Source organism: Phoca vitulina, unplaced genomic scaffold (assembly GCF_004348235.1).
Source record: "Phoca vitulina isolate PV1807 unplaced genomic scaffold, GSC_HSeal_1.0 scaffold45, whole genome shotgun sequence".
Taxonomy (NCBI): domain Eukaryota; kingdom Metazoa; phylum Chordata; class Mammalia; order Carnivora; family Phocidae; genus Phoca; species Phoca vitulina.
In genome coordinates this window covers 10,812,651-10,836,478 of record NW_022589748.1, presented here as the reverse complement: position 1 = coordinate 10,836,478, position 23,828 = coordinate 10,812,651, and the positions used below count along the sequence as shown (strand labels likewise).

The 23,828-nt window shown below is 55.8% G+C and overlaps 3 protein-coding genes across 4 annotated transcripts; 1 reads left to right on the top strand and 2 right to left on the bottom strand.

Moving 5' to 3' along the window:
* Positions 1-390: 390 nt before the first annotated feature.
* CLN3 (CLN3 lysosomal/endosomal transmembrane protein, battenin) lies at positions 391-12,523 on the bottom strand. Of its 2 annotated transcripts, XM_032431150.1 has the most exons (17): positions 12,064-12,522; positions 11,170-11,367; positions 10,859-10,981; positions 10,621-10,699; positions 9,349-9,445; positions 7,956-8,027; positions 7,529-7,608; positions 7,302-7,387; positions 6,711-6,783; positions 6,484-6,627; positions 5,423-5,535; positions 3,808-3,854; positions 3,638-3,706; positions 3,482-3,537; positions 3,246-3,339; positions 845-985; positions 391-743 (listed from the first exon to the last, which is right to left on the bottom strand). In XM_032431150.1, the coding sequence occupies exons 3-17, from the start codon at positions 10,902-10,904 to the stop codon at positions 624-626; spliced, it is 1,317 nt and encodes a 438-aa protein (XP_032287041.1). In that variant the 5' UTR covers positions 10,905-10,981; positions 11,170-11,367; positions 12,064-12,522; the 3' UTR covers positions 391-623. The 2 variants fall into 2 exon arrangements, with proteins under 2 accessions (XP_032287041.1, XP_032287040.1); XM_032431149.1 differs by having other exon boundaries at positions 7,302-7,608; positions 12,064-12,523.
* Positions 12,524-12,916: 393 nt separating this feature from the next.
* On the top strand, positions 12,917-17,187 carry APOBR (apolipoprotein B receptor). The gene is made up of 4 exons (XM_032430687.1): positions 12,917-13,003; positions 13,352-16,663; positions 16,749-17,014; positions 17,109-17,187. The coding sequence occupies exons 1-4, from the start codon at positions 12,947-12,949 to the stop codon at positions 17,185-17,187; spliced, it is 3,714 nt and encodes a 1,237-aa protein (XP_032286578.1). The 5' UTR covers positions 12,917-12,946.
* A 17-nt stretch (positions 17,188-17,204) lies between these two features.
* On the bottom strand, positions 17,205-22,286 carry IL27 (interleukin 27). The gene is made up of 5 exons (XM_032431214.1): positions 22,192-22,286; positions 19,856-20,028; positions 19,673-19,771; positions 19,092-19,250; positions 17,205-18,390 (listed from the first exon to the last, which is right to left on the bottom strand). Exons 1-5 carry the CDS (start codon positions 22,211-22,213, stop codon positions 18,139-18,141), a joined length of 705 nt encoding a protein of 234 aa, XP_032287105.1. The 5' UTR covers positions 22,214-22,286; the 3' UTR covers positions 17,205-18,138.
* Between the last annotated feature and the right edge of the window lie 1,542 nt (positions 22,287-23,828).

Here is a 23,828-nt window from a genome sequence, read left to right as displayed (position 1 = left end):
AAAAAAGAGGGAAGCGTATTAAAGTCAGCCTCCTACTTTGAAATACGCAAATCAGAGAGACTCATTTGGATGGAGTGTTACATATGTGATATGTCCACAGAACCCAGGTGGTGCATACATGAGCACTCATTGTAGGAATTCTTTGAACCCCTCTGTACGTTTGCAAACTTAAGTGTTGGGGTAAAATATATGTAGATTGCGTCATACAGTGAATGAATGAATGAATGAATGAGTAAAGCCTTAAAGACTAGGTAGAAATCTGCTGAAATACTTTCTTTAAACTCCCCTGCTTATATTCCAAAGTGGGTTTGTATTGCTCATATAACAAGAGAACATTTTTTTCAAGCAGAAAAATGGCACAGGAGTCCATTGATAAAATTGATAAAATAAGGCATTTATTCTGAGGACGTAACACCATGAAGAAACTCCCCAAGGCCAGCCTGGGAGTGGGCGAAAGCTGCTGGCTCGCTCGAAGGGGAACAGGACCTCAGCACTTCTCTGCACCCCGCCGCTCAGGGAAGCCTGGGCCAGAGCTCGCTCGGGCTGTGGGCCTGCGGTCTGACTTGCCCACCCGCCAGTGCAGGCCCGGATTAGTGTGTCCCATGTCCCAAGAAGCCAGAACGTCAAGACAGGTGACAAAGGAAGTCGTGTAGAGGCAGGGCCAGGAGCCCTGACAGGGAGATTCCCAGAGTGTCGGAGATACAGGCAGCTGCCATGGCAAATTCCCGGTGCTCATCACTTGTCTGCAGGGGGCAGGAAGCAGGGGTGAGGCTTCAGTCCTAGCCGCCCCGGCCCAGGCCTTCCCCAGAGAGGCCCCCCGTGCCCTCGCCCAGCCGGCGCTGACCTTCAGGGCGATGTTGTGGAAGGTGTTCACGTAGGCAGCACCTCCGAGGAGCCCCTCATACAGAATGATCAGGAAGACGAGGTAGATGCTGGGAAGGAAGCTCAACCACACGTCCACCAGCAGGAAGGCCAGGTTGAGGCACTGGGGATGCAGGTGGACGGGAAGGCTGAGCCTGGGACCAGAGGCTGTGATCCCATCCAGTGGCCCCTGGTTCTGGGAGATGCTGGGGAGAGGGCTGACAGACCCGGATCAAATCCCAGCACCCAGCTGGCCTACCGGACCCTGGGATCTGGGGTAGGCCTTCTCCCTATCCTGTCCCAGCACCCTAGACGTTGTAGGTCTCTCTCCCAACCTCGCCTTGGCTCATGTCACTCCTGGAACGCTATTCCCCTTCCCTCATTTGGGATCTCCTGGTCACCACTGTTTGCAGCTCAGCTTGGATCAGGACCCCTCCCCTGGGCTCTCATGCCTCCTCCCAAGGGCTCCCTGAAGAGAGAGGCCCACCCCTCTCCTGCCATTTTACCAGACTGAGACTATGGGTGTTGATGAACAGTTCTCAACTGGGTGTGATTTTTGCCACCCAGGGGACACCTGGCAATGTCTACAGATGTTCTTGGCCGTAGCAAGTGGGGAGGGAGTGGGTAGAGGCCATGGATGCTGCTCAATTCTGCGGTGCACGGGACAGCCCCACAACAAAGAATGATCCAACCCCAAATGTCAACAGTGCAGAGGTGGAGAAACTCTGGCTAAGGCATTCTCATGTCTTTAAGGAAGACTCTCTGACCCCACCCATGGGAGTAGGTCCCTCCTCTGTGCCCCAGTCCTTCAGAGGACCCCAGTGTCCCAGACCTGAGCGCACAGGGTTGCCTCCCCAGTGTGGAGGCCGCCATGGCGGTTCACACGCTTGATGTACATACAGATCACCTAGGCATCTCGTGCCCCACATAGGCCTTGCCCTCGAACGTTCTAATTCATTAAGTGTGAGGTGAGCTCAGAGATCTGCACTTAAGAAAACACATCCCAGTGACGCTAACGTGACTGGCGACACCCTGCCAAGGCTTCTGTCTGTAGCATGAGGCCAGACACTTTCTGTAACGGAATTCTTTCTGTAACGATTATAAGCTGCTAATTCTACGGAGCAGCCTTGGTTAAAATCACAGCAAAAATCCTAAGCTCCCCATTTCAGTGGCATCTAACAAAGAACCCCAGTTCAGAATTGTTGACACAACGATTTGGGGCTTTTGGGGTATAAGGCCCTGGGCTGGCAGCACTGCTCAGATAAAGAAGGGAGAAAGCTGGAGGACATTCACAGGGCGCTGTCATAACACTCAGGTGCAACCTACACTTGGTCTGTATCTTATCCTAGAATTGCAATCAGTTTATTAAAAAGGACTTTCCTGGGGCACCTGGGTGGCTCAGTCGGTTAAGCGTCTGCCTTCAGCTCAGGTCATGATCCCAGGGTCCTGGGATCGAGCCCCATATCGGGCTCCTTGCTCAGCGGGGAGCCTGCTTCTCCCTCTCCCTCTGCCTGCCACTCCCCCTGCTTGTGCTGTCAATAAATAAAATATTTTTTTTAAAAAAAAAGGACTTTCCTTGACTAATGAAAGGTTTATTTTATTTATTTTTTTTAAAGCAGGGAGCCTGACGAGGGGCTCGATCCCAGGACCCTGGGATCATGACCTGAGCCGAAGGCAGACGCTTAACGACTGAGCCACCCAGGCACCTCTGGAAGGTTTATTTTGATAGTTACCTTCAGGGGCTATAGACTCGTGACCTTGAAACAATGAAGGCTGGTTATGTGAAGCTACTTTGGTTAGACCGTGGGCAAGAATGGTGCGTTTGTTCACTTAACGCTGGAATACTTCTGCCACGGCAAGTTACATTTGCTCACCAGCCTTGCAGTAAATAACCTGTTGGCTACAACATCGCTGATTTTATCGTAATGAACCATCCAGAATAAAAGAACAGTACTTTTTTTTTTTTAACCCATGGAAACATTATTTGAAAGCCTGTGTCTCTGCACAAGGCTTGTGGAAATAATCATTAAGTAAGTGCTTCTCGTGGATTAAAACACTTCTTCTCATCTCTATTTGGTACAATGACCCTGAGAAGTAGATATTGGCCACGCCTGATTCATAGATGAGGCAATCTCGGCTCAGGCTGGTTCAGGGACCTGCCCTAAGTCACACAGCTACAGAGGACAGAAGCTGGGATTTGCACCCAGGTTTGCCAGGCCCCCGAGGCCACACATTTTACACAGAGCCAGAGGCCTGCTGGCCTCCTGTTCCCTGGGCTCAGAACCTGACGGCGAGCAACAAACACTTCCTGCCGATGGAAGGAAGCCTGGGGTCTGGGGAGCTGGGAGCCAAGGTGGGAACAGAGGGAGGGCCGGGCTCGGTACCTGCAGCAGGGCCAGGACCCACGTGAAACGGATGCGACAGCAGTGGAGAGAAGAGCGGGAAACAAAGACGCCAGCCTGGTAGAGCATCTGGTACCTTCGATGGGGGCAGGAAGGGTGGAGGAAGCCCCTGTGGGTGGCTACTCAGCAGGGTGGCCCCGGCCGCCCCCAGGCCCTAGCATCAAGGGGCCCTCCCAGCCCCCTGCCCGTCCTGCTACCCAGCCTCTCACCCTTCTTACCAGCGATACTGCTGAGCGTGACTCAGGGACGTGTTCCGGAAGAACAGGAGCTCAAACTGCAGCCAAGGGCAGACAGGGCAGATGGTCGGAGACCTTCGGGGCCCCTGCCTCGACCACTACTTCCTCCCCCCTGCCCGACCAGCAGCCCTCACTCACAAGCCCCTGATTGATGAAATACTCCGCAAAGTAAACCAGGACCAAGGGGACGATGTACCGCAGCAGGCCCTGGAAGAGTCCGAAGATGTTAAGTGGAAGGCTGGCAGGTGGGCACTGGCCACGGCGGGGGGGGGGGGGGGGGGGGGGGGTCCCACAGCCACCGCCCATACCTTGAACACAGTCCACCTTTCCTGAAGGGAGAGGCTTGAGCTGGAGTCTGCAGGGGAGCAGGGAGGGAAGGGCAGGTGAGGTTGGCACACCCACTCAGCAGAGGGGTGCTGGTGGGCAAGGGCCAACCATATTCACACTCTTAGTGTGGATGCACTTAAATGCCACGGGATTGTACAACTAAAAATGGTTAAGGGGCGCCTGGGTGGCTCAGTCGGGTGAGCGTCCGACTCTTGATTTCAGCTCATGTCATGATCTCGGGGTTGTGAGATCGAGCCCTGCGTCGGGCTCTGTGCTTAAGATTTTCTCTCTCCGGGTGCCTGGGTGGCTCAGTTGTTAAGTGTCTGCCTTTGGCTCAGGTCATGGTCCTGGAGTCCTGGGATCGGGCCCCGCATCGGGCTCCCTGCTCGGCAGGAAGCCTGCTTCTCCCTCTCCCACTCCCCCCAGCTTGTGTTCCCTCTCTCGCTGTCTCTCTCTCTGTCAAATAAATGAAGTCTTTAAAAAAAAAAAAAAAAAAGGGCGCCTGGGTGGCTCAGCTGGTTAAGCGACTGCCTTCGGCTCAGGTCATGATCCTGGAGTCCCGGGATCGAGTCCCGCATCGGGCTCCCTGCTGAACAGGGAGCCTGCTTCTCCCTCTGACCCTGCCCCCTCTCATGCTCTCTCTATCTCATTCTCTCTCTCAAATAAATAAATAAAATCTTTAAAAAAATAAAAAAAAATAAAAAAATAAAAAAAAAAGATTTTCTCTCTCCCTCTGCCTCTTTAAAAAAATGGTTAAATTGGTAAACTTCATGTTAGATATATATTACCTCAATTAAAAATAAAAAGGAATTAACTGGTGGGATCTCTCCATGGCTCTTGTGCAGTTTGATAGCTACACATCTCCAACTGAGCCACACTGGCCCCTTCCTTCTGCTTCTTGAACATCCAAGCTCCTTCCCATCGCAGGCTCTTAGCACTTGCTGTCCACTCGGCCTACAACCTGACTCCCTGTCACTCAAAGTTCAGCCCAATGACCCCTCCTCAAAAAGGCCTTCACAGACCACCTCCTCTAGGTGGGACCCTTCTCTATTTCCCTCAGTTCCTAGCAGCAATCCCCGCTTTATGTCCGGCCAGCACTTACCAAGGCTCGAAAATAACATGTTTCCGATTCAGCTGCTTGTTTATGAATCTGCCCCCTTTCCTCATCTCGGCCACCCGGTACCCACAGTGATCATCAGCACATGGTAAATACTCACTGAGCATTTTTTTCTTTTTTTTAAGATTTATTTATTTGAGAGAGAAAGCGAGAGAACGTGAATGGGGGGAGGGGCCGAGGGAGAGGGAGACAGAGAATCTCAAGCAGACTCCACACTTAGCGTGGAGCCCACCGTGGGGCTCGATCCCACGACCCTGAGATGGTGACCTGAGATGCAATCAAGAGCCGGACGCTTAACTGACTGAGCCACCCAGGCGCCCCAGTGTGTAGTTCTTAAATAGATGAATGCCGCTGGTTCTTACCATAACCAGCACTGCCATCCACCTCCCCTCCGGACTGTGTCCACCATAGAGAGGAAAGGCTAATAACACCCATCCAGAGAGAGAGTGACGGCTCCGAGGGACTCCTGGGTCTCCTACCTGGCTTCGACTCTGGGGCCCCACTGCCAATCAGGGGCTGTCGTGCTGATGTCTCTGCCTCTTCCTCCCCTCCAGGGTCCTGGGGCTCGGGAGATGTGAGCAAAAAGAAATAGCTAGGAACAGGTGGGATGAAGATGAGACCGAAGCGCCTCTGTCGGGCTGGAGAGGCCGCTCCCTCCCAGGGCAGCCCGCCCTCATTTCCACACTCCTCGCAGGCCCCCCGATCCTGTGCCGGAGAGCTCTAACTGAGGAAAGGTGCTTCCTTCCTTAGAGTTGAAATTTGTCTCCTTGTTGTTTCTACCCATGGGCCCTTGTTTGGATTTCTGGCTCACACCAAGCAAGTCAGCTCTGTTTTCTTATCATTGTTATTCTTTTTTTTAAAAAGATTTTATTTATTTCTTTGACAGAGAGAGACACAGTGAGAGAGGGAACACAAGCAGGGGGAGTGGGAGAGGGAAAAGCAGGCTCCCTGCAGAGCAGCGAGCCCGATGCAGGGCTGGATCCCAGGACCCTGGGATCATGACCTGAGCCGAAGGCAGACGCTTAACGACTGAGCCACCCAGGCGCCCCTTGTCATTGTTATTCTAATGATTATTACGTGTTCATCCTGTGCTGGGCCAGAACTTTCAGTCTCTTCTATAGAGACCAGGTCTATACTCAGCCATGTCTACACTCCTCCTATATAAATTGTTTGCTTATTATTTTCCTTTAAATCGATTCACTTTCTCTACATGGCCTTGCCCTAAGCAATAATCTGTGAAATCACAGGTTTGATTGGCTAGTTCACATTTTTGTCCAATACCCTCAAAATTAATCAAAGAAAGTCCACCCCCGTCCCCTTCTATCACCTCGGGATCCACACCGTACCAGATGCTTCACACACATCATTTCAAGGTGTCCCACGGTACGCGGCCAACAGGTAGCAGCTCCAAAACTCAAACCAGGCCTCTCTGAGTCCAGAACCCACATCCCCTCTTAACAAGGCTGCTGGGACCTGAAGATCGGGAGCATGATCTAGTTCTCTCCTCGAATCCCTCATCCTCCCAGCCCCGGCAGCCTACCTGGCCAGCAGCAGGGCGGGGATACCCAGCATGGACAGCAGGGTGTGCTGCGGGGAGAGGCCAGCCTGGGTGAGCCCCAGATAGGACAATGCTCCCAACAGCCCTGCTCCCCCGGTTCCTGAGGACCACCAGGAGATCACAGCCCTGAGAAGAACACAAGAAACGAGGAAGGACCAAAGCCAGCACCAGGGGGGTCCTCTCCCCCTCTCCCGGCTCTGCCTGCTTACCTGGGGTAGAAGGCAGTGAGCGAGAGGAAGGTGACCTCCCCCAGACCTGACGAGATGCTAGCCAAGACCACACCTGGGGGGAGGACAAGCATGGCAGTGGCCACACCTGGCCTCCCGGATCGCCCCGATCCCCTGAGGTGTCCGGCCATAGCCTCCTCTGCATCAGCTCAGAGTAGCGAAAAACAGATCCCCTGGACGGGGGGGCTTCAGATCTGAAGGAGAACCAACCCGCTCCCCTGTGTGCCCTCTCATAGGGAACGGGACCTCCATCTACCCAGTTATCAACTCCGGAGCAAGAACTCATCCTTCACGCCTCAGCTGCCCCCGTCATGGCGTCTTGGTGACTCTGCTCATCTCGAGCTCCATATACTCCATCCATTTCCTCCTATCCCTGCCCCCCACCCCCGACCCCAACCACCACCCATCCTCCAAAATGACCTCATCTCCCATCTCCTACTTGTGACAGTCCCAACAGGCTTCTGAGGCTTACAAAAACAATCCCTTTCCTCTCAGAAGTTGGGGGAGACTACCCCACAATGCTCTGTTTCCGTTCCTCTGGGTTCCCCGCCTGACACAAAACCTCACACTCACCACATAGGCTGGTCCCCACTGAATGAGAAAAGGCCACCAGGATGAAGCTCCCAGCAGCACAAACCCCACTGACGAGAACCCGAGGGCTGAGGGCGAGAGGTTGGGAGGGAAGAGGAAGGTCGGCCTCCGCCCACAACTCCCCAACCCTCCCACCACTTCTGTAGCCCTCCCGGCCTCCCTGCTCTTCAGGCCCCACCTGACCTTCCTCCCGCCACCCCCACTCAGACCTGTATGGTAGCAGATGCAGACCAAGAGGAGCCAGCAATTTGATGACGAGGGTGGGGAGGATATCTGCCAGGAGCACGGCCTGGAACAGAACAGAGTGAGACCCCAGACGGTCCCAGGGACAAGCCTCCCAACCGAGTGACCGGGGGAAGACAGACACCAGCCAGGTCGACCTGCTGCAGACACAGGCTCTGAAGTCAGACAGATCGGGGCTCAAATCCCAGCTCTGCTGCTCCTGAGCTTTGTGTCCAGAGCTTCAGGTCCCTCATCTGGAAAATGGGGGGTGGTTACAGCGCGTAGCTCATAGGACTGACATGAGCCAATGCAGGGAAAGGCTCGGGAAATGGTCTTAATTATTATAATCACGGTGGTCGCAGCTGGGTGCTGAGGGACGGGGCGGGGGTCGGGGGGGACCAGATGGGTACTCACAGCCGTGGAGACAGAGTTGCAGTCAAATCGAGATGAGCTATTGTGGGGGGTGGGCGGTGGGTCTGGGTCCACCTGATGACAGAGGAAAGTCTTTCACCCAGGGAGGCAAGAGGAGACACAACCTGGCTCCAGCCCCAGCTCAGCCCTAACTTGAGGGATGGCCTTGGGTCAACACTGGCCTCTTGGGTCCTGAGTTTCTCTACGTGCATAACGGGGAGGTGAGATTACTGTAGAAAGCTCAAACTAAGGACCCAAAGGCCAAAGATGGCCCCGTAAATGGGCTCTACTTGGGTAACACATTCAGGAGCTTTCATTTTCAAAAATTTGGGCTTTTAAATTTTTACTTTCTGTCTAGAACAATGTACCGGTAGGAGAGTGGGCTGTAATGCTCCCAAAGTGCCTTGTTTTCTCTGATATAAATATTTTATAAGGACCTCTTCCAGCGGATGCTTGGGTGTGGTTACCACTTCGATTTTAGGGATTGGGTGTATATGCAGTAGAGCTATGGTCTGGAAATGGGTCTCTCTCCCCCGAGAATGGGAAAGGAGTTTCAGTTAGAGATCTGTGAGGGTGGGGTTAAACCAAACCCCCGATGTGACCCTTTCCTCTTCGCCCTACTCCTCTTAGGCCCCTAGGAGGACATCCAGTTTTTTAAAGCCCTGTGGCTCCAAGCCTGGTCTCATCTGTTTCCCTGCCAGGCTCATGCGTGGACCACCCGAGCAACCCCTGACCTGAGGATTCCAAGTAACTGTTTTATGTAGACACGCGAACATGTAAATGCCAACATTTTAAATAATTTGATCAAGTCTTTGTAGCTACTCAGCCAAGAAAAAAAAAATGGGTTTCCAGAAAAGCTGACCTTGAACCAAACTCCCTGCTGGATTTACAAGGTGGCGGCTGCGCTCCTTCAGCATGTACTCCCCCCGCCCCCCGCCCTGGCCCCGGCTCATCACAGACAAGAAGGTCTCAATTGGAGGTGATTATACCCCCCAGGAAACATTGAGCAATGTCTGGAGACATTCTTGTCTCAACTATAGAACAGGGGGTATGTTGCTGGTAGAGGACAGGGGTGCTGCTAAGCACCGTACAATGCACAGGAAAGCCCCACAACAAAGAATTCTCCAGCCTAAAATGAACAGCGCTGGGGTTAAGAAACATTGTCAGAGGCCACGGCCCCACCCGGCCAACATCTGAGTTTGTATATGTGGCACCAATTGATTCTTAAAAACCCTTCCTGCTCTGTGGTCTGGGAGACTGGGAACTTTAGTCCCCTTGGCCCACCCCTTGGCCACCCCATACCATGAGTTTTTCAAAAGGGTCCCTGCTCTAGGGTGAGTCCCTCATCTTCCCATAAGGACTAAACATGGTGGTGGCGGTAGAGAGGGTCACTTACATGGCTCTGGTTCCCAGATGCCCTCTGGTGGCTAAGGATGTCATGGGCAGCACTGAGCATCACCACGTAAGAGAAGTTGTTGCAAAGGCCCAGGAGCCTGGAGTGAACAGGATAGACTTCTTTTCCCCTTCCGTTTTATTGAGATACAACTGATGTATAAGAACAGATCTTAACCTCCTTCCAGGCTTACAATCTAGTCACAGTCCCAGCACCAAATCTCCCCTTCCTATGGCCTTCAATCAGCTCCCTTGTTCTTCTCTCTCACCAGACCCCATCTCCATTTCAGTGTTAGGGCTAGAAATACAGGCTTTGGGACGACAGACTTGGGTTCACATCTCGTCTCCCCCAGGAAGAGAAGAAAGTCATCCTGGACGACTTTCTCCTCCAAGCTCCCACCATGGTTCAGTTCCTGGGGCATTTCTCATCCACTGATCCACTGTCTCTGATGCGCTGTGGAACAGTAGAAAGCTCCTGGGGCTTGAAGCCCAAAGGATTGTGTTCAGGTTCCAAGCCTGCCGCTTCCTACTTGAGTGGCCTCGGGCTACTCATGTGTAAATGGGGACACAGGTTTTCCTTCTCACTTCCTCACAGGGTCTGTGGGGATTAAAAGAAGATCCTACCAAAGCCCTTTATGACCCATGAAGGATCTTTTTTTGCTTACTCTCATTTCCCAGAGCTGCACTCAGTGATGGGAAAGGAACTGGGCCCAGCGCCAGAGATTTCATGTGCTCTTTTCACAAGCCTACGAAGTGGTCCCACCATTCTTCCCATTTTGCTGCAGTCAACCAGAGAGGCTCAGAGAGGCGACAGGACTCTTTCAGAGTCACATGGGAAGTCACTTCCAACCCAGTGTGCCACCTAAGCCCTCGATGTTCAGATCAGCGCTAGAAGGATTTCCCAAGGCTCAATATTGGAACGATTTGAGGAGGTAGATGGATGGCCTTTCAAAAAAGTGGGGATGCGTTTATTAAAACGTGCATTAGGAAAAACATTGGCTTCCCATCTAGAGTAATGATTTAAAGTTTTCTTCTAAAAAAACCACATATTTACAAATTTGGTAGTAGGATCTTGCCCAAACGTGAAGGTGGGAAGTAAATGAGTGAAGTCTTGGAGGTTTACACGCTGCCTCAGGGCAAACCAACTGGTTCAGTAAATATTTGTGAATGCAGCTCCCTTTTCGCAGGTCAACTCTTTCTTCCCTTTTTCCTCCTGTTGCTTCCCAACTCTTCCCATCCCATTTTTTACTTCTGCTGAACTCTTCGGGCCACTCACCAGAAACCCATCATGTTCCTCCAAAGGGCGCCCCGACGGTCCAGCAGAGGGGGCAGAGGTTCCGGGGTGGTCTCCTCCCCTGAGAGGGCGAGAAGACAGCATGACCCCCCACCCCACTCGCAGGTGCACGAGGGCCCTACGGGTGTCCTCCCGGGGCCGAGCCAGAGCCCGAGCCCCGAATCAGGTGGGTCGCGGGGCAGGGGCTGTCACTCTCAGGAGGGTGGGCGGGAATACGCACCCTCGGAATCCAAAAGGCGCCGCCGCGAGCCCGCACAGCCTCCCATGGCATCAAGTTCAGGTCCCGCGAAGGGTTCGAAGTCAGCGAGAGTCCAGAATTGGCTCCGACCGGGCGGGTGAGGGTCTGCGACAGATGAGAAGGATCAACGCCCCACTGCAGGTCCCAGCTCCGGCTTCTCCGCTGCACTCGCGCCGGGCGACCCACCACGTTACCCCGGGGCTCCATCTCGCGCCCTCGCACCCCCCCACCACGCCCCACCCGTGGGACTCTGCCCCAGCCCCCTTTAAAGCAGGGGGCTCCGCGGTCTGTACCTTTAAGAGCAGCTGCAAGTTCGGCCCCGAGGTACCGCAGGTTGGCGGGTCACGTGACAGCACCCGCGGTGCCCTCATCACGTGCTTGGAGGTCACCACAACTTCCGGGTCCTCTCTCTGTCTTGGCTTCAGGCTTTCCCAGCCTCGGGGCGGGGGACAGAGAGAGGCCGGAAGAACCCTGGAACCGCTGGTTTAAAACTGGAGCGGGCAGGATCAGCAAGAAGAGCCGTGACGTTAAACTAGCGGCGCTCAAGGTGTTGGCCCTGTCGTGCCAGCACTAGTCATGGCAGTGAGCGGCTTCAGCTCCTTTCGCGGCCCTCAATTGCCAGAAATAAATATGGCCACCCGGCTACTCTAGTCCCCGTTTCTGGCTGGGAACAAAGACAGCCAGCTTCAGGGCATTCTTATTCCTCTCTGTTGCCCTTAGATTGCTTTGAGAACTGAAAATCAAGATAACTCTCACTTAAGAGGATTTCTGTCTATTGGCAATATCCAAAGCATTAAAGAGATCACTTTCCCCTAATTATCCCAGAACCAAAGAATAGCACAGAAATAGTCCAACCCCTGGTTTTACAGATGAGAAAACAAAAAAAGGAAAGTTGCTGGTGATGATACAAGGTTAGCCCTAAAGCTGACCTTAGAGACCCTTTTAACAATAGGGAATAGAGCACCAGAGGCAGGTGTGCTTGGCTTAGCAGGCTGCGGCAGAATTCCTGCCTGCCTCAAGAATGCTTGGACCAGACGATTCTAAGGTCCAAGATTCTCATTCTGTGATCTCATCTAGTTCCTCTAATTGGAAATTTGGAAAGTGTCAATCAGGGAGGGGATTGCGGAAAAAGGTGTAGATCAAAGTCATTTCACATAGTCCAAAATAAGAAGTGATTATTCTCTTACCTTCCTCTAGGTGGTAAAGCAGCATCCTGAATTTTCTTCAGTGAGTCCTTCCCCTGCTAATCTCTTCTATGGGCTTCCACCAGCTGGTGCCCACCTCTACCAGCTCTTTCTCACCACCAAGTCCTCAGATTGCTCTTTGAAATGTGCCCCCTTTGGTCTGCTTCCCAGGTTACTCAACCAGTGAAAAATGGTGTCCTACTACCCATGTGGGACAAACTGAGCAATATGTCATACATGGCCTGTGCCTTCAAGGAACTCACAGGAGGGTGGGAGGTAGACACAAATAACCACAATACAAAGCTTAGCCAAGTTTTGTTTCGCAAGAATGACTACGGATGAGGGAATGGGCACTGGAGCCACCAATCCAGCCCCTTCTTCCCTTTGAGGAAGCATTAATGACCCTGAAATGAGAAGCCAAAGCTCTTACCAGCCCCTCTTCACTCCTACTCTTTGTCCCTAGGCAAAACAGGAACCACAAACCCCAGCTTCCTCTCACGGAGTGGCTGCGGCTTAGGGGGAGCCGGAAATGGCTGAGGTGTGAATACAAGACCTGAGTCACTTGAGCTGCAGTTGCCACACACCCCCTCCCCCCGTCCCCAATTCTGAGGTCTCCTGCTCCCACGTTTTTCTTTATGGCCTCCCCCCCTTGCCCTTCAGCTCCAAATATGCACCTGAGTCCCCTGTGTGATGCACACCCATTTCCCAGCCAGGGCTGGAAGCTGCTCTATGCATTGTGGAGGGTGGGCAGGGCCTGAACAGGGGATGCGTCAGGGAGACACAGGGGAAGAGGAAGTGTCTTGGGCCCCCGGGGAAGACTGGCTTGTCTCGGTGGGTGGGGACGGTCATTGTCAGCTTTCTGGACACACAGACAGAGACAGACAGGATGGATTTCCTCCGGCTACATCTCCCTGGGCTGCATCAGGCCTTGCGGGGAGCACTGGTGAGAGGGGCAAAGAGATGTCAGAGAGTTTCACCCTGCTCCCTGGGGCCTCACCTTCCCTCCTCCCTTTGAGACTCTCCTCAGACTTGACATCCCTTTCCCAGGATCAGGTAGCCTCCTAGCCTGATCGTTTCTGGATTTCAATCCCCATACCTCCATAGACACATCAATCTACCCCTAATCTAGCCCTTTCTTCTTCCTTCTGCAAATCCAGTTCTCTTTCCCCTCCCAGATCCCAGAACCCCTCTTCTGTGGCCCGAGTTCCTCTGGGCCAGGGTCCCAAGAAGGAGGGCTGGGGGAGAGGGCCTCCCCTTAATGCCTTTGTCCCCTCCCCCCCTTCTCTTCTAGGATTCCCTCAGCTCCTTTGTCTCCTACCTTACGGGAGCTGAGGTCCCCACTGCAGAGAGGAAGGAGGCGAGGGCAGCTGAGGAGCTGGGGGAGGTGGCTGCAGGAAGGCCAGGGAAGCCTGAAGAGAAGAAAGCCCAGGAGGCCTTGGAGGGCCTTGGAGGCAGCCAAAATCAGGAGGCTGGAGGGCTGAGAGGGCCCGGGGAGGCTGGAAGACGCCAGGAGGGAAGTTCAGCAACAGAACAGACCTGGGGTTGGGAAGAAGGCAGTTCCCACGGGTCTCAGGCAGACAGGCAGGACACTGGGGTCTGGGAGGCAGCCGAGGCTGCCAGGTGCCAGGAGCCAAGGGCCCACTTAGAGGCCAGAAAGGAGTCCAAGGCAGGGTCTGAGGCTGGTCGAGACAACAGCAGTCAAGCCCGGGAGAGTCAAGGGCCCAATGAGCAGGAAGTGAACAGAGAGGAGACACCGAGAACCTGGGAACAGGAGGAGGAGGCGGAAGAGGTCAGGGAAAGAAAACCAGAGGTGGCCAGGAAGGCGGAGTCAGAGTGGACCTGGCACCGGGAGCCTGAGGGGGAGGTAGGTGCTGATGGGCAAAAGGTAGCAGGGGACAGCAGGGGGTCATTAGAGCAAACGGTCAAGGAGGCAGTTGCAGAGGAGATCCAGGGGTCTGGAGCCAAAGAGGCCGGGAAGGAAGAAGAGGTGATGGGGGTCCTAAGGGATAGCCAAAGCACAAGGGCACAGGAAGCATGGGAGTCAGGGACAGAATCTGAGGATGGGACAACCTCAGGCAGGGAGGAGGATGGGACAGCCTCAGGCAGGGAGGAGGACGGGACAGCCTCAGGCAGGGAGGAGGACGGGACAACCTCAGGCAGGGAGGAGGATGGGACAGCCTCAGGCAGGGAGGAGGACGGGACAGCCTCAGGCAGGGAGGAGGACAGCAAAACCTCAGACAGGGAGGAGGACAGCAAAGCCTCAGACAGGGAGGAAGCCAGGACAGTCTCAGGCAAGGAGGAGGCTGGGACATCCTCAGGCAGGGAGGAGGACGGGACGACCTCAAGCAGAGTGGAGGACGGCACAGCCTCAGAGAGTGGGGAGGACGGCACAGCCTCAGGCAGGGAGGAGGACGGGACAACCTCAGGCAGAGTGGAGGACTGCACAGCCTCAGACAGTGGGGAGGATGGCACAGTCTCAGACAGGGAGGAAGCCAGGACAGTCTCAGGCAAGGAGGAAGCCAAGACAGCCACAGGCAGGGAGGAGGACGGGACAACGTCAGGCAAGGAGGAGGACAGCACAGCCTCAGAAAGGGAGGAGGACAGCATAGCCCCAGTCAGGGAAGAGGAGGAGGAGGATAGAACAGCCTCAGGCAGGGAGGAGGCTGGAATAACTTTAGTCAGTGTAGAGGGCAGGACAACCTCAGTTGGGAAGGAGGGTGACCTCTCAGGAGCCAGGAAGAGAGAATATGGGGAAGTCTCAGGAGAAAGGATCTCAGAGGGCACTGGGAGGGCCTGGGCATTCGAGGGGGCCTCCAGGGGAGACCAGGAGGAGGAAATGGATGAGAATAGGGAGGCTGAGATGAGCTGTTCCCCCAAAGAAACCCAGGCCCTGGGAACTAAGGGCACAGAAGAAGCAACTAAGGACCAGACAGCAGCGGGGGAGGCTGCAGAAGGCCATGGGTCAGAGGGGGAGGTAGGGGAGGGCTTTGAGATCCAAGCAGATCAGGAAGGGAAAGAGGCTGAGGGGAGGCAAGCCTCAGCGATCAGGACTGTTCCAGCCAGTCCGGAGGAGGTGGTGGAGGCAGAGAAGACCAAAGAGGAGGAAGAGGGTTGCTGGGCCTCAGAGGCTGAATTGCCCAAGGACGACGTGGCAAATGAGGCTGAAGGGGATGCTGACCTGGAAGCAACCCTAGAGACCAGCAGTCCTGAGAAGGAGTTTGGCGGGGAGAGGAGTGAGGGGGAGGCTCAGACAGGCGGAGAAGCACAGGGGGTAGAGTGGGGTGGCCTTGAGCACGAAATCACTGAAGGCCAAGAACCTGAGCTGATGGCAGGCCCCCAGACCCTGACAGAGCAGCCTGAGGTAGGACAGGGGGGTGAGGAAGAGCTCTGGGGCGTTTCAGCTCTGAGCAAAGAGGAGATGGAAGGGAGCCTGGAGGAATACCCCAGGAAAGTGGGAGATGTAAAGCCTGATGCCCCTGGGGCAGAAGTCTGGGAGAACCAGAGAAGGGATGTGGAGGGAGGGGATACCCAGGAAGAAAAAGCAGATACTGAAGAGGGGGAGGAGGAGGCTGCAGGAGGCCAGGCCCCGAAGGAGGCCCAGGGAGGCCGAGAGTCTGCGCTCCCAGATGTCCCGGAGGCAGGCGGGGAGTGGAAGAAAGCCCAGGACGCAGGGTACGGGGCAGAGGAGGGAGACACCCCTGGAGCAGAGAGCCAGGAGCTGGGTGGAAGGCATGGGGCAGACGCAGGGACAGGTCAGTCGCTGGGAGAGTCAGATGCCAGAGAAACCGAGGATGTGGAGGTGGAGGCCACAGTGCCCTGGGGGGCAGACACAACATCCAGCGGAGACTGGAGGCTGGAGGAGGCCGCTCGGAGCCTCCAGGACAGCGAGGACCCAGGGGTCAGTTCTTTGGCTGCTGAGATAGTGAGGGATAAGGTAGCTCTGGTTGGAAGGGCTGCTGGAGCTGGAGGAGGGCTCGAAAGAGAGGCTGGGGAAGCTGAGGACTCCAAAGGGAAGCAGGAGGCTGGGGGAGGCGTGGAGCTGGTAGAGGCTACATGGGGAGAAAACCGAAGTGGGCCGGAGTTTGGCCTGGCGGGCTCCGCAGACGAGGAGGTGGCTGGCAGAGGGGGCCAAGCCGAGGCTTTGGAGGCCAGAGAGGGCGAGCCCGGGGGAGAGTGGGTGGAGGTCAGGGAGCCTGCGGCGGCAGAAGGAAGCTGTGGGATGGGTGGCTTTATCTCGGGCTCCCAGGTGGCGAAGGCAGAGGGCACCGTGGCCACAGTGGAGGCCGAGGGGCTCCCAGGAGGGCAGACGCTGTTGGAAGAGGAGGCTGTGGGATGGCAAATGAAAGAGCAGGGGCGGGGCAGGGAGGGGCAATGTGGGGACCACCACCCCGAGGGAGAGGCAAGAAGGCCCCTTGATGTGGAGGATGCTGCGGTGACTGAAGACCAGAGAGCACAGGCCGAGGAGATTGTTCCTGAAGGCCCGGAGGATGTCCAGGGCCCGGAGGACCAGTCAACACACCGGGAGCCTGCAGAGGCCGAGCGTGGGCCCCACGGGGAAACGGCAGCAAGTGCCGGCCAGGGTGCAGGCACCAGCTGGAGTGAGGTGAGAGCCCCAGCTGGGGTCCGGGGCTGGACAGAGCAGAATCTCGAATCCGGCCCCGTGGTACTCTGTGCCCTCTGCCCTGCAGGCCCTGCTCCCTGGGTCTCTCCTGGACGTCTCTGTGCCCCGGAGCCGTGTGCTCCTGTCTCGCAACTCCTCCCTGCGCCGCTCCCGGCCCTCTTCCCGACGGCCTGGCGCCCCTGAGCAGCAGGAGGAGCCTCCCCGCCCCCCACCCGAGGAAGAGATGTCAGCTTGCGAGCAGAGACTTCTCCAGCCAGAGGAGCCCCCAGAGCCCAGCCCCCCAGAGCCTGAGGGGACCCCACTGCCAGCCAGGAGAAGGCCGCTGGGACGTGGGTAAGCACAGGGTGAGGTAGCTGGGCTGGGCTGGCCTGGGGAGGAGGCTGTGGCCGCCTGGAGACCAGCTCCCCTGACCTGTGTCCGTCCGCAGGTTTGGCCTTGCACACATCGGCATGATGCAGGAGCTGCAAGCCCGGCTGGGCCAGCCAAAGCCGCAGGGAGGGCCCTGAGCCCCCGGGAGCCCGGCCCCAAGTGAGGCTCAGAGGGATCCTCCGAACCCTGCGCGGCCTATCTCCCTCTGCCACTTAGGACATACCCTTCCTACCCTCTGGGCCTCAGTTTCTCAGTGTGTCATTCTCGGAACAGACAGAACCAGACGCCTGTGAGGACCATGAACTTGAGGAGCGTGACTCGGCGATGTGGCCGACAGACTCCCTGCCCACTGGGACCGCCTCTCACGGCCTGTCCTGACCACCTCTCTCATCTGTCTCGGCCGCCTGGAGGACCAAGGGGACGAGACAATTCTCCCCGCAGCCTTCCCTCCTGGACTGCTCCCAGTCCCCCACCCGGGGCCTTCCGGAAAGCTGTGGAACAGCACACAAACCTCGGGGGTGGGAGCTAGCCCAGACGAAAGGGGTCAGCAGGGCCTACAAGCCCCATTTGCAGTGGGAGGTGGGTGGGAAACAGATCGGCAGCGGCCCTGAGCTTTCAAAAACTCACAACTCTGCTGGTTACTATGGCAACCACCAGCCCAGCAAGCCAGAATGGAGGAAGGTACCCAGGAGCCCCCAGAATTTAGGAGCAGAAAGGGGCCCAGGGTGGCCAGAGGCTACAGACTCTTGTCCCTTGGGGGTCAGGTACCCCTTCTCTGAAAAGAAGCTGAGGCCGAGGGAGGGTGAGAGTGCTTTATTGGGCACCCCGCACGGTGGCCTAGCCCGAGGACAGCTAGCAGGCTCTGAAACAATAAATAAACCATCATTTCCCTAAACAATAAATAAATATCCAAGAAATAAATATCTGCCAGGGACCGGAGGGGCCTTAAGTTATTGGGTAGGGGTCGGGGTGGGAGCCCGGTGGAGTCCTGCCTGGTTTAAGGCAAATGAGCTGGGGCCTGTCTCGTTGCCCAGACCCCAGTCCTCAGGTCCTGAAAGGTGAAGGGATGGGACTAAGAAGTCATCCCATCAGGGCTGGGAGCTGAATGTTGAGCACCCCAAGGGTGGGGCTGGGTTTCCGGCTTGGGAGAGCAAGAGCAAGTCCCTCATGGCCCGAGCCAAGACAAGCTCCAAGGAATGCAGCAACTGGTAGGTGTAGAGGAGCTGGGGCCAGGACAGTTGTGCTGACATCTGTGAGGGGCCACCCGGAGCCCGTTCGAGCAGCCCCTTCCTCTCCTCATTCTCCTCCTCCTCGGGGAGTTTGAGTCCCGCGGCCAGCACCTGCGAGGAGACGCCCATGGGTCAGACAATGGCCAAGCTGAGACCCGGAGCACATCCTGGTTCTTTTATGTTCCCAGCGGTACAGAATGACATCAGAGACCACAAGGTCATGATTTCCCTGGATAGCCCCTACTTTAGATCTTCCATTATGTCATCACCTCACGCGTCCCGCCTGATTTTTTGGTTCAAGAAAATGGAAGTCACAGAGCAAGATGCTGCTCACGGAGGTGGCACACTCATCCAGGATTGCCCTGGGCATTTGGGACCCCAGAAGTTCTTCTCTTAAGGGTCATTTTAGGATCTGAAATGGACAGAAAGGTGGTATAGCTAGTTTTCATGCTGCTTGCATTTTCTGTTTTCCTTTTGTTAAGAGGAAAATGCCAGTTTCCCTTGGAAATGTTCAGGAGGGCCTGGTGATGTGAGAGGCTGAGGGAGAAGGGAACCAGCTTTGTTGCAGGGTCTGTTGATGCCAACAGCTGTTCCGGGTGCTTCAGAGCTGTTCAGACCAAGACCCCAAGAGAAGGCAGAGATTCAGGGGACAGAGCCAGTCCCCCCACCTCCCTCCGACACACAGAGGGTCTAGAACATCTCCCTCCAAACTTACCCAACCTGTGGGCAGGGGGTGTTTGTAAAAGGGAGCCAATGAGCTTCCATTTTTTGTGTTGGTCTCTGGGAGTTGAGGAGGTGGGTGGACACTCTACCTGGAAGCGGAGATGCCGCTGCAAATCCCGGAGATCCAGCCTCATGGTCCACAGCTGCATCTTCTCTGAGCTGGTCCAGCCCCTCTGGCTTCCCAGGCCTCCCAAGAGGGCATGGAAGGGGCGAAGCATCATGGAGAGGAAGCAGAGTCGTTCTGGGTCCTGTGGGAGGGAGGGAATGGGTCAGGCAAGGCTCACAGGCTAAGGATCAAACCCAACCCCATGTTCACCATCCTATCACTCTCTGTCCACAGCCCCACTCTATCCCCTTCTTCACCATCCCCTTTCCTGTCCATCGCCTTGCTTGTGGTTTTATCCTGTCTCCAGCCTCCTTCCAACCCTAGTCCCACTCCTAATCCCAACCCCATCCCTCCTCCATAGGTGCAGCCTCATTCTCACACCACTCCTTTATTCCAGCTGAATTTTTATATCTGATGACATACAGATCCGATTCCTCATCCAGATCCGATTCCTCCACTCTTCCCCAAATCCATTTTCCATTCAATCCCTGACTTCATCTCCATCCACCCAGGGCCAGCCTTACTGCTAGCTCTCCTGCCCCACCCCTCTGGCCCCCAACTCACAGAGAGGCTGTGCCAGGCCTGGAAGGTCAGGGAGACATTGGGGAGCTGATGTCCCAGGGGCAGGAGGTCCAGGCTCACTCCTGGCAGTTGAGATTCAGCCTATGGGGGCAAGGTCTGTTAGTGGGGACCAGAGGGAGTGGGGATTTGCCCATCCCCAAAACCAGTTGCATTAGGGTGACTCACAAAGCGGTGGGCCTGGGTCCGAACCTCGGAGAATAGCTTCCTGGCGAGCTGCAGGCTGACCTTGAACTCCCTCCGCAACTCTTGCAGGCTCAGGGGGGACCTCCCTGGCGGTCTCGGGAATCCCCAGACACCAGCTCGAGCCAGGAGCAAGGAGAGCAGCAAAAGGCCGAGCCCTGGAGAGGGGTGCGGAGTTGGTGGGCCAGATGAGGGGAAGGCTTGAGAAGAACTCACGTGCCTTTTCTAGCCTGCACTGTAGGTAAGCCCCGTGTGCCATCTCGCTGACCCCGCACAACCACTAATAAGATGGAAGTTTTTGAGGACACCATATGGGATCTCTGTATGAATGAAAAGAAGATACCCCTTCTCCAAGACAGACACAACCTTGCTCAGAGTACCCACCTTTGCAAGCAAATCTCAGGCTGGATCTTGACCCCCACCAACTCCCTTGGCCAAGTGTCTTTTTCAGTGAACAAACCACTCAACCGTATGTGGTAGCCTGGGTTCTATTATCCTGTGCATTTTGCAGATGAGGAAAATGAGGCTCAGTGAAGTTGGCCAAATAGCTAGAGGGTGAGGGAACCAGGACTGGATTCCAGATCTGCCCAAAGGCAGAGCCTCTGTGCTTCCCCCAGCGAACTTAGAGGAGGCAGCCACCTCCCCCGGAGTGGGCACACTGTGTTCTGCTGAGGATTCCTTGGGCTTAGCCAGGCGGCTCTGATGGCCTGAACTAGAGCCCCAGAGGTGGGCAGGCGGTGCTAGAGGCTCTATCCCAGGGAGTCAGAAGGACAGGTTGGTCCAGCCACGGCCAAGGAAGGTGGGTCACTCTGCAGTGTTGGAAGAACAGGGGGTGCCAGGAAGAGGAGAGCCCAGAATGGGAGGCAGAACCTTGGTTTCTCACTCAGGTTCTTCCCTTGAGCAAGTCATCTCTTATCTCTGTGCCTCAGGTTCCCATCTGTAAAATGGGGGAGTCAGACCAACTGATTTCTTTTCTTTCTTTCTTTCTTTTTTTTTTAAATTTATTCATTTGAGACAGAGAGATACAGAGAGAGCGAGAGCATAAGCAGGGGAGAGGCAGAGGGAGAGGGAGAAGCAGGCTCCCCGCTGAGCCAGGAGCCAGACATGGGGCTGGATCCCAGGACCCTGGGATCATGACCAGAGCCGAAGGCAGATGCTTAACCATCTGAGCCACCCAGGCACCCCAGACCAACTGATTTCTGAAACTACTTCCTGCCCTATGTCTCCTGGACAGAAGAGAGAGAGGCCCTAGAGTGGGAGCTCTGGGAAGAGGGCAGTTTCCTGGTTTCTCCATCAGGGAGAGGAAATCTAGCAATCACTGGAGTTACACAATTCTCGAAACACAAACCAAAACTAGGCTGTAAGTCTATAAGTCTGTTCCTGCTCTCCCTCCTCTCCGTGCCATTCTTGATCTCTAACCCCTGGGCTCTGCTCCCAAAATTGTCCTGTAAATAAAGACTAAGGGGAGCTTCTGGGTACTTCCATTCACCAATGTACTTCCAGAGGTGGGGGGCAGTGCCTGCAGCCCCCAGCGTTCAGGATCCCCTGGCTTGGGGACCACTCTGGCATCCCAGAGACTTCAGACGGTGTGGGGTTCCTCTTAGCTCTTTGAGGGAAAGTGCATGCCCCCAGGCTCTGGTGGACATTGCCACCCAGAACTGAGCTGAGCCATTTCCTACTGACCCTCTGCTTCTTGTCTGAGCTCTTGACCCTTCCCGTGGCTTCTCCCTACCCTCTGTACCCAATCCTGGGTCATTGGCCCTGGCTCTGTCCCCATCCTCCAGCCCTTGGTCCTTACTCTGGCTCCTCTTCCTGTGGCTCTGGTTCCAACCTCTGACTCTTTGAGTCACCAACTGCAGATTGGACCTCCTTCCGAGCTACAGACCCTTGACCCAGTTAGGCTGTTGACTCCTTGGCCCCAGCCCCACACTCCAGCCAACTCCTCCTGCTGTTCTTCCTCTACCAGCCCCAGTTCTCAGCCAAACTGGTCCCTGCTCATTCACCCCAACCAAACTCTTCATTTATCTGCCTGGTCCTGGTCCTGGTCAAACTGGCTGCCCACCTCTCTCCCTTCAGGCCAGTCAAGCCTTCCCATCCTCTGCCCAGCCCTGGCCGAACCATGACCCCTCTTCCCCTGGCCCCCATTCATGCCAGGCTCATTCCCATTCTCCTGTTGACCGTATCCTGTATCCTTAGTCTTGGCCAAGTAGTTGCCCGCTCAGCCCCTGGCCCCCATCCACACCCGTCAAGCCCTCCCATCCCCTGCCCAGTCTCAGCCAAGCTTGCCACCCCTCCACCCCCAGCCCTGGCCTCAGACTCACGCCAGCCAAGGTCGCCTGCCATCTGGCCCAGAGCGGGGCCCAGCCTGTGTGGCCAGCCATCTCCCGGGCAGGGGTCTTATACTGGGGGCTGCGCCGGTTTCACTTTCCGTCCTGCTTGTACTTTCGGCTTTGCACTCAGTCTTCTCTCCTCACCACCCTTTGCTGAAATGGGGAAATGTCATTTCCCTTCCCAGAGGGGGCGGGAGGTGCAGTGGGGGGTGGCGGGAAGCTGGGGTTTCTGTCAATCCAAGCTCCGGAACCCCTGCTCAGCTTCCAGGACCAGCCCTCCCCTCACATCCCCGCTCCTGGGTGAGCCACTGCTCTAGGGACTGGTAGGTCCCAGAGACTCAAACCCTCCTACTCCTCTGCTCTGTCATTATCATCCTAGTGCCATCACCAGCTCAGTGTACTATAGAGGATGGATGGCCAGGTAAGGGGATTGCCCATCAGAGAGGACTCGGGGTTTTGAGTCATCCTACTCTTTTCTGGTTTACCAGATGGCTGAGGGAGGGAGCTGAGTGGGGAGCTCCTTGTGGAGCTGGGATGGGACTTTGTGTGGAGCAGTGGCGTCCCTGTCTGGGCAGGGTCAGGGCTCAGCCTACAGCCAGGGTCAGGGCGGATGAGAACAGGTCTGTTCAGAGCCAAGAGCTCAGTCTTTGGCCAGAGTAAGATCTAAGATTAGAGCTCAGTCTATAACCAGGTTTAGGACTTGATCTAGAGCGGGACTTGGTCTAGAGCTTTGTCTGGGGCCAACGTCCTGGCTCTGTCTGTGCTTAGGGTTAGAGCTATCAGTGACCTGGAGGCCATGCTTGGGACCATTTGGGGTTAGGTTTCGAGCTCAGTCCAGATTGGGCACAGAGCTTGGGCTGTGGCTAAGATTCCGACAGAGCCTGTGACTCAGGTCAGGGCTCAGGCTTGGGCTGTTGATGTCTAGGGTCAGGGTTCACCAGGTTGGGGTTGTGTGAGGTAGGATGGGGCTCGGTCAGGTCCCGGAATAATCCTGCTCGGTGTGTTTTTGCTCTGTGGATGGCTGTCAGGGCCGGGCTGCATCAGCCACAGGTCTCCCTTCCAGCACAGCCCCACCCCTAGCCCCACCCTGGATTTTCCATCTTCAGGGACAAGATGGGGGTTTCTTGGTCTTCCCCGAGGCCCACTTTCCTTTTAGGATCTGTGGGGTTTCCCTGCTGGGTCCCTGCAGTGAGACAGAAACCAAGGGGGCTTTCCCTTTCTATACTCTGCCTCTCAGCCCTACATTGGCCCTGCCCAGCAGAGCCGCCTGGAACCAACTGCCCGGGAAGTACCATTACATTTGGGGGAGCAATCCCAGAGGGCTGCTTGGAGGAGAAGGAAAAGGAAGAGCGAGCGGCTGGCACCTGCCTAGCCCAAACTGGTTTCCCTTGCAGTGTCCCCTGGTGGTGACAGCTCATTCCGCCACATCCCATGCCACTGAGGCCCCTCACTGGGGGGTCCCAAGCATCCTGAGACTGATGGTGAGGACAGACACAGGCCCTGGCTGGTCTTCCTCACATCCCCAAGTCCTGCCGTCCATCCTGGAGGCGAGCCACCCCACTCACCCTCTGACCACAACCACTCCCCATCCTTTGCCGTTGCCCAGAACTGCTGTGCCTCTCAAACCT

What these genes read in the sequence shown, in the direction of transcription:
- APOBR (XM_032430687.1), top strand. Translation starts at nt 12,947, where the DNA reads ATGGATTTCCTCCGGCTACATCTCCCTGGGCTGCATCAGGCCTTGCGG. An exon ending in AGGCCTTGCGGGGAGCACTG is followed by an intron (nt 13,004 to 13,351) that starts GTGAGAGGGGCA and finishes CTTCTCTTCTAG; the next exon opens with GATTCCCTCAGCTCCTTTGT. An exon ending in AGAAGGCCGCTGGGACGTGG is followed by an intron (nt 17,015 to 17,108) that starts GTAAGCACAGGG and finishes GTCCGTCCGCAG; the next exon opens with GTTTGGCCTTGCACACATCG.
- CLN3 (XM_032431149.1), bottom strand. Translation starts at nt 10,904, where the DNA reads ATGGGAGGCTGTGCGGGCTCGCGGCGGCGCCTTTTGGATTCCGAGG. An exon ending in AAAGGTGGACTGTGTTCAAG is followed by an intron (nt 3,707 to 3,807) that starts GTATGGGCGGTG and finishes GGACTCTTCCAG; the next exon opens with GGCCTGCTGCGGTACATCGT. An exon ending in GGGTCCTGGCCCTGCTGCAG is followed by an intron (nt 986 to 3,245) that starts GTACCGAGCCCG and finishes CTGCATCCCCAG; the next exon opens with TGCCTCAACCTGGCCTTCCT.
- IL27 (XM_032431214.1), bottom strand. Translation starts at nt 22,213, where the DNA reads ATGGCAGGCGACCTTGGCTGGC. An exon ending in GGCAGGCGACCTTGGCTGGC is followed by an intron (nt 20,029 to 22,191) that starts GTGAGTCTGAGG and finishes ACCCCTCTCCAG; the next exon opens with GGCTCGGCCTTTTGCTGCTC. An exon ending in AGCGGCATCTCCGCTTCCAG is followed by an intron (nt 18,391 to 19,091) that starts GTAGAGTGTCCA and finishes GTCTCCTCGCAG; the next exon opens with GTGCTGGCCGCGGGACTCAA.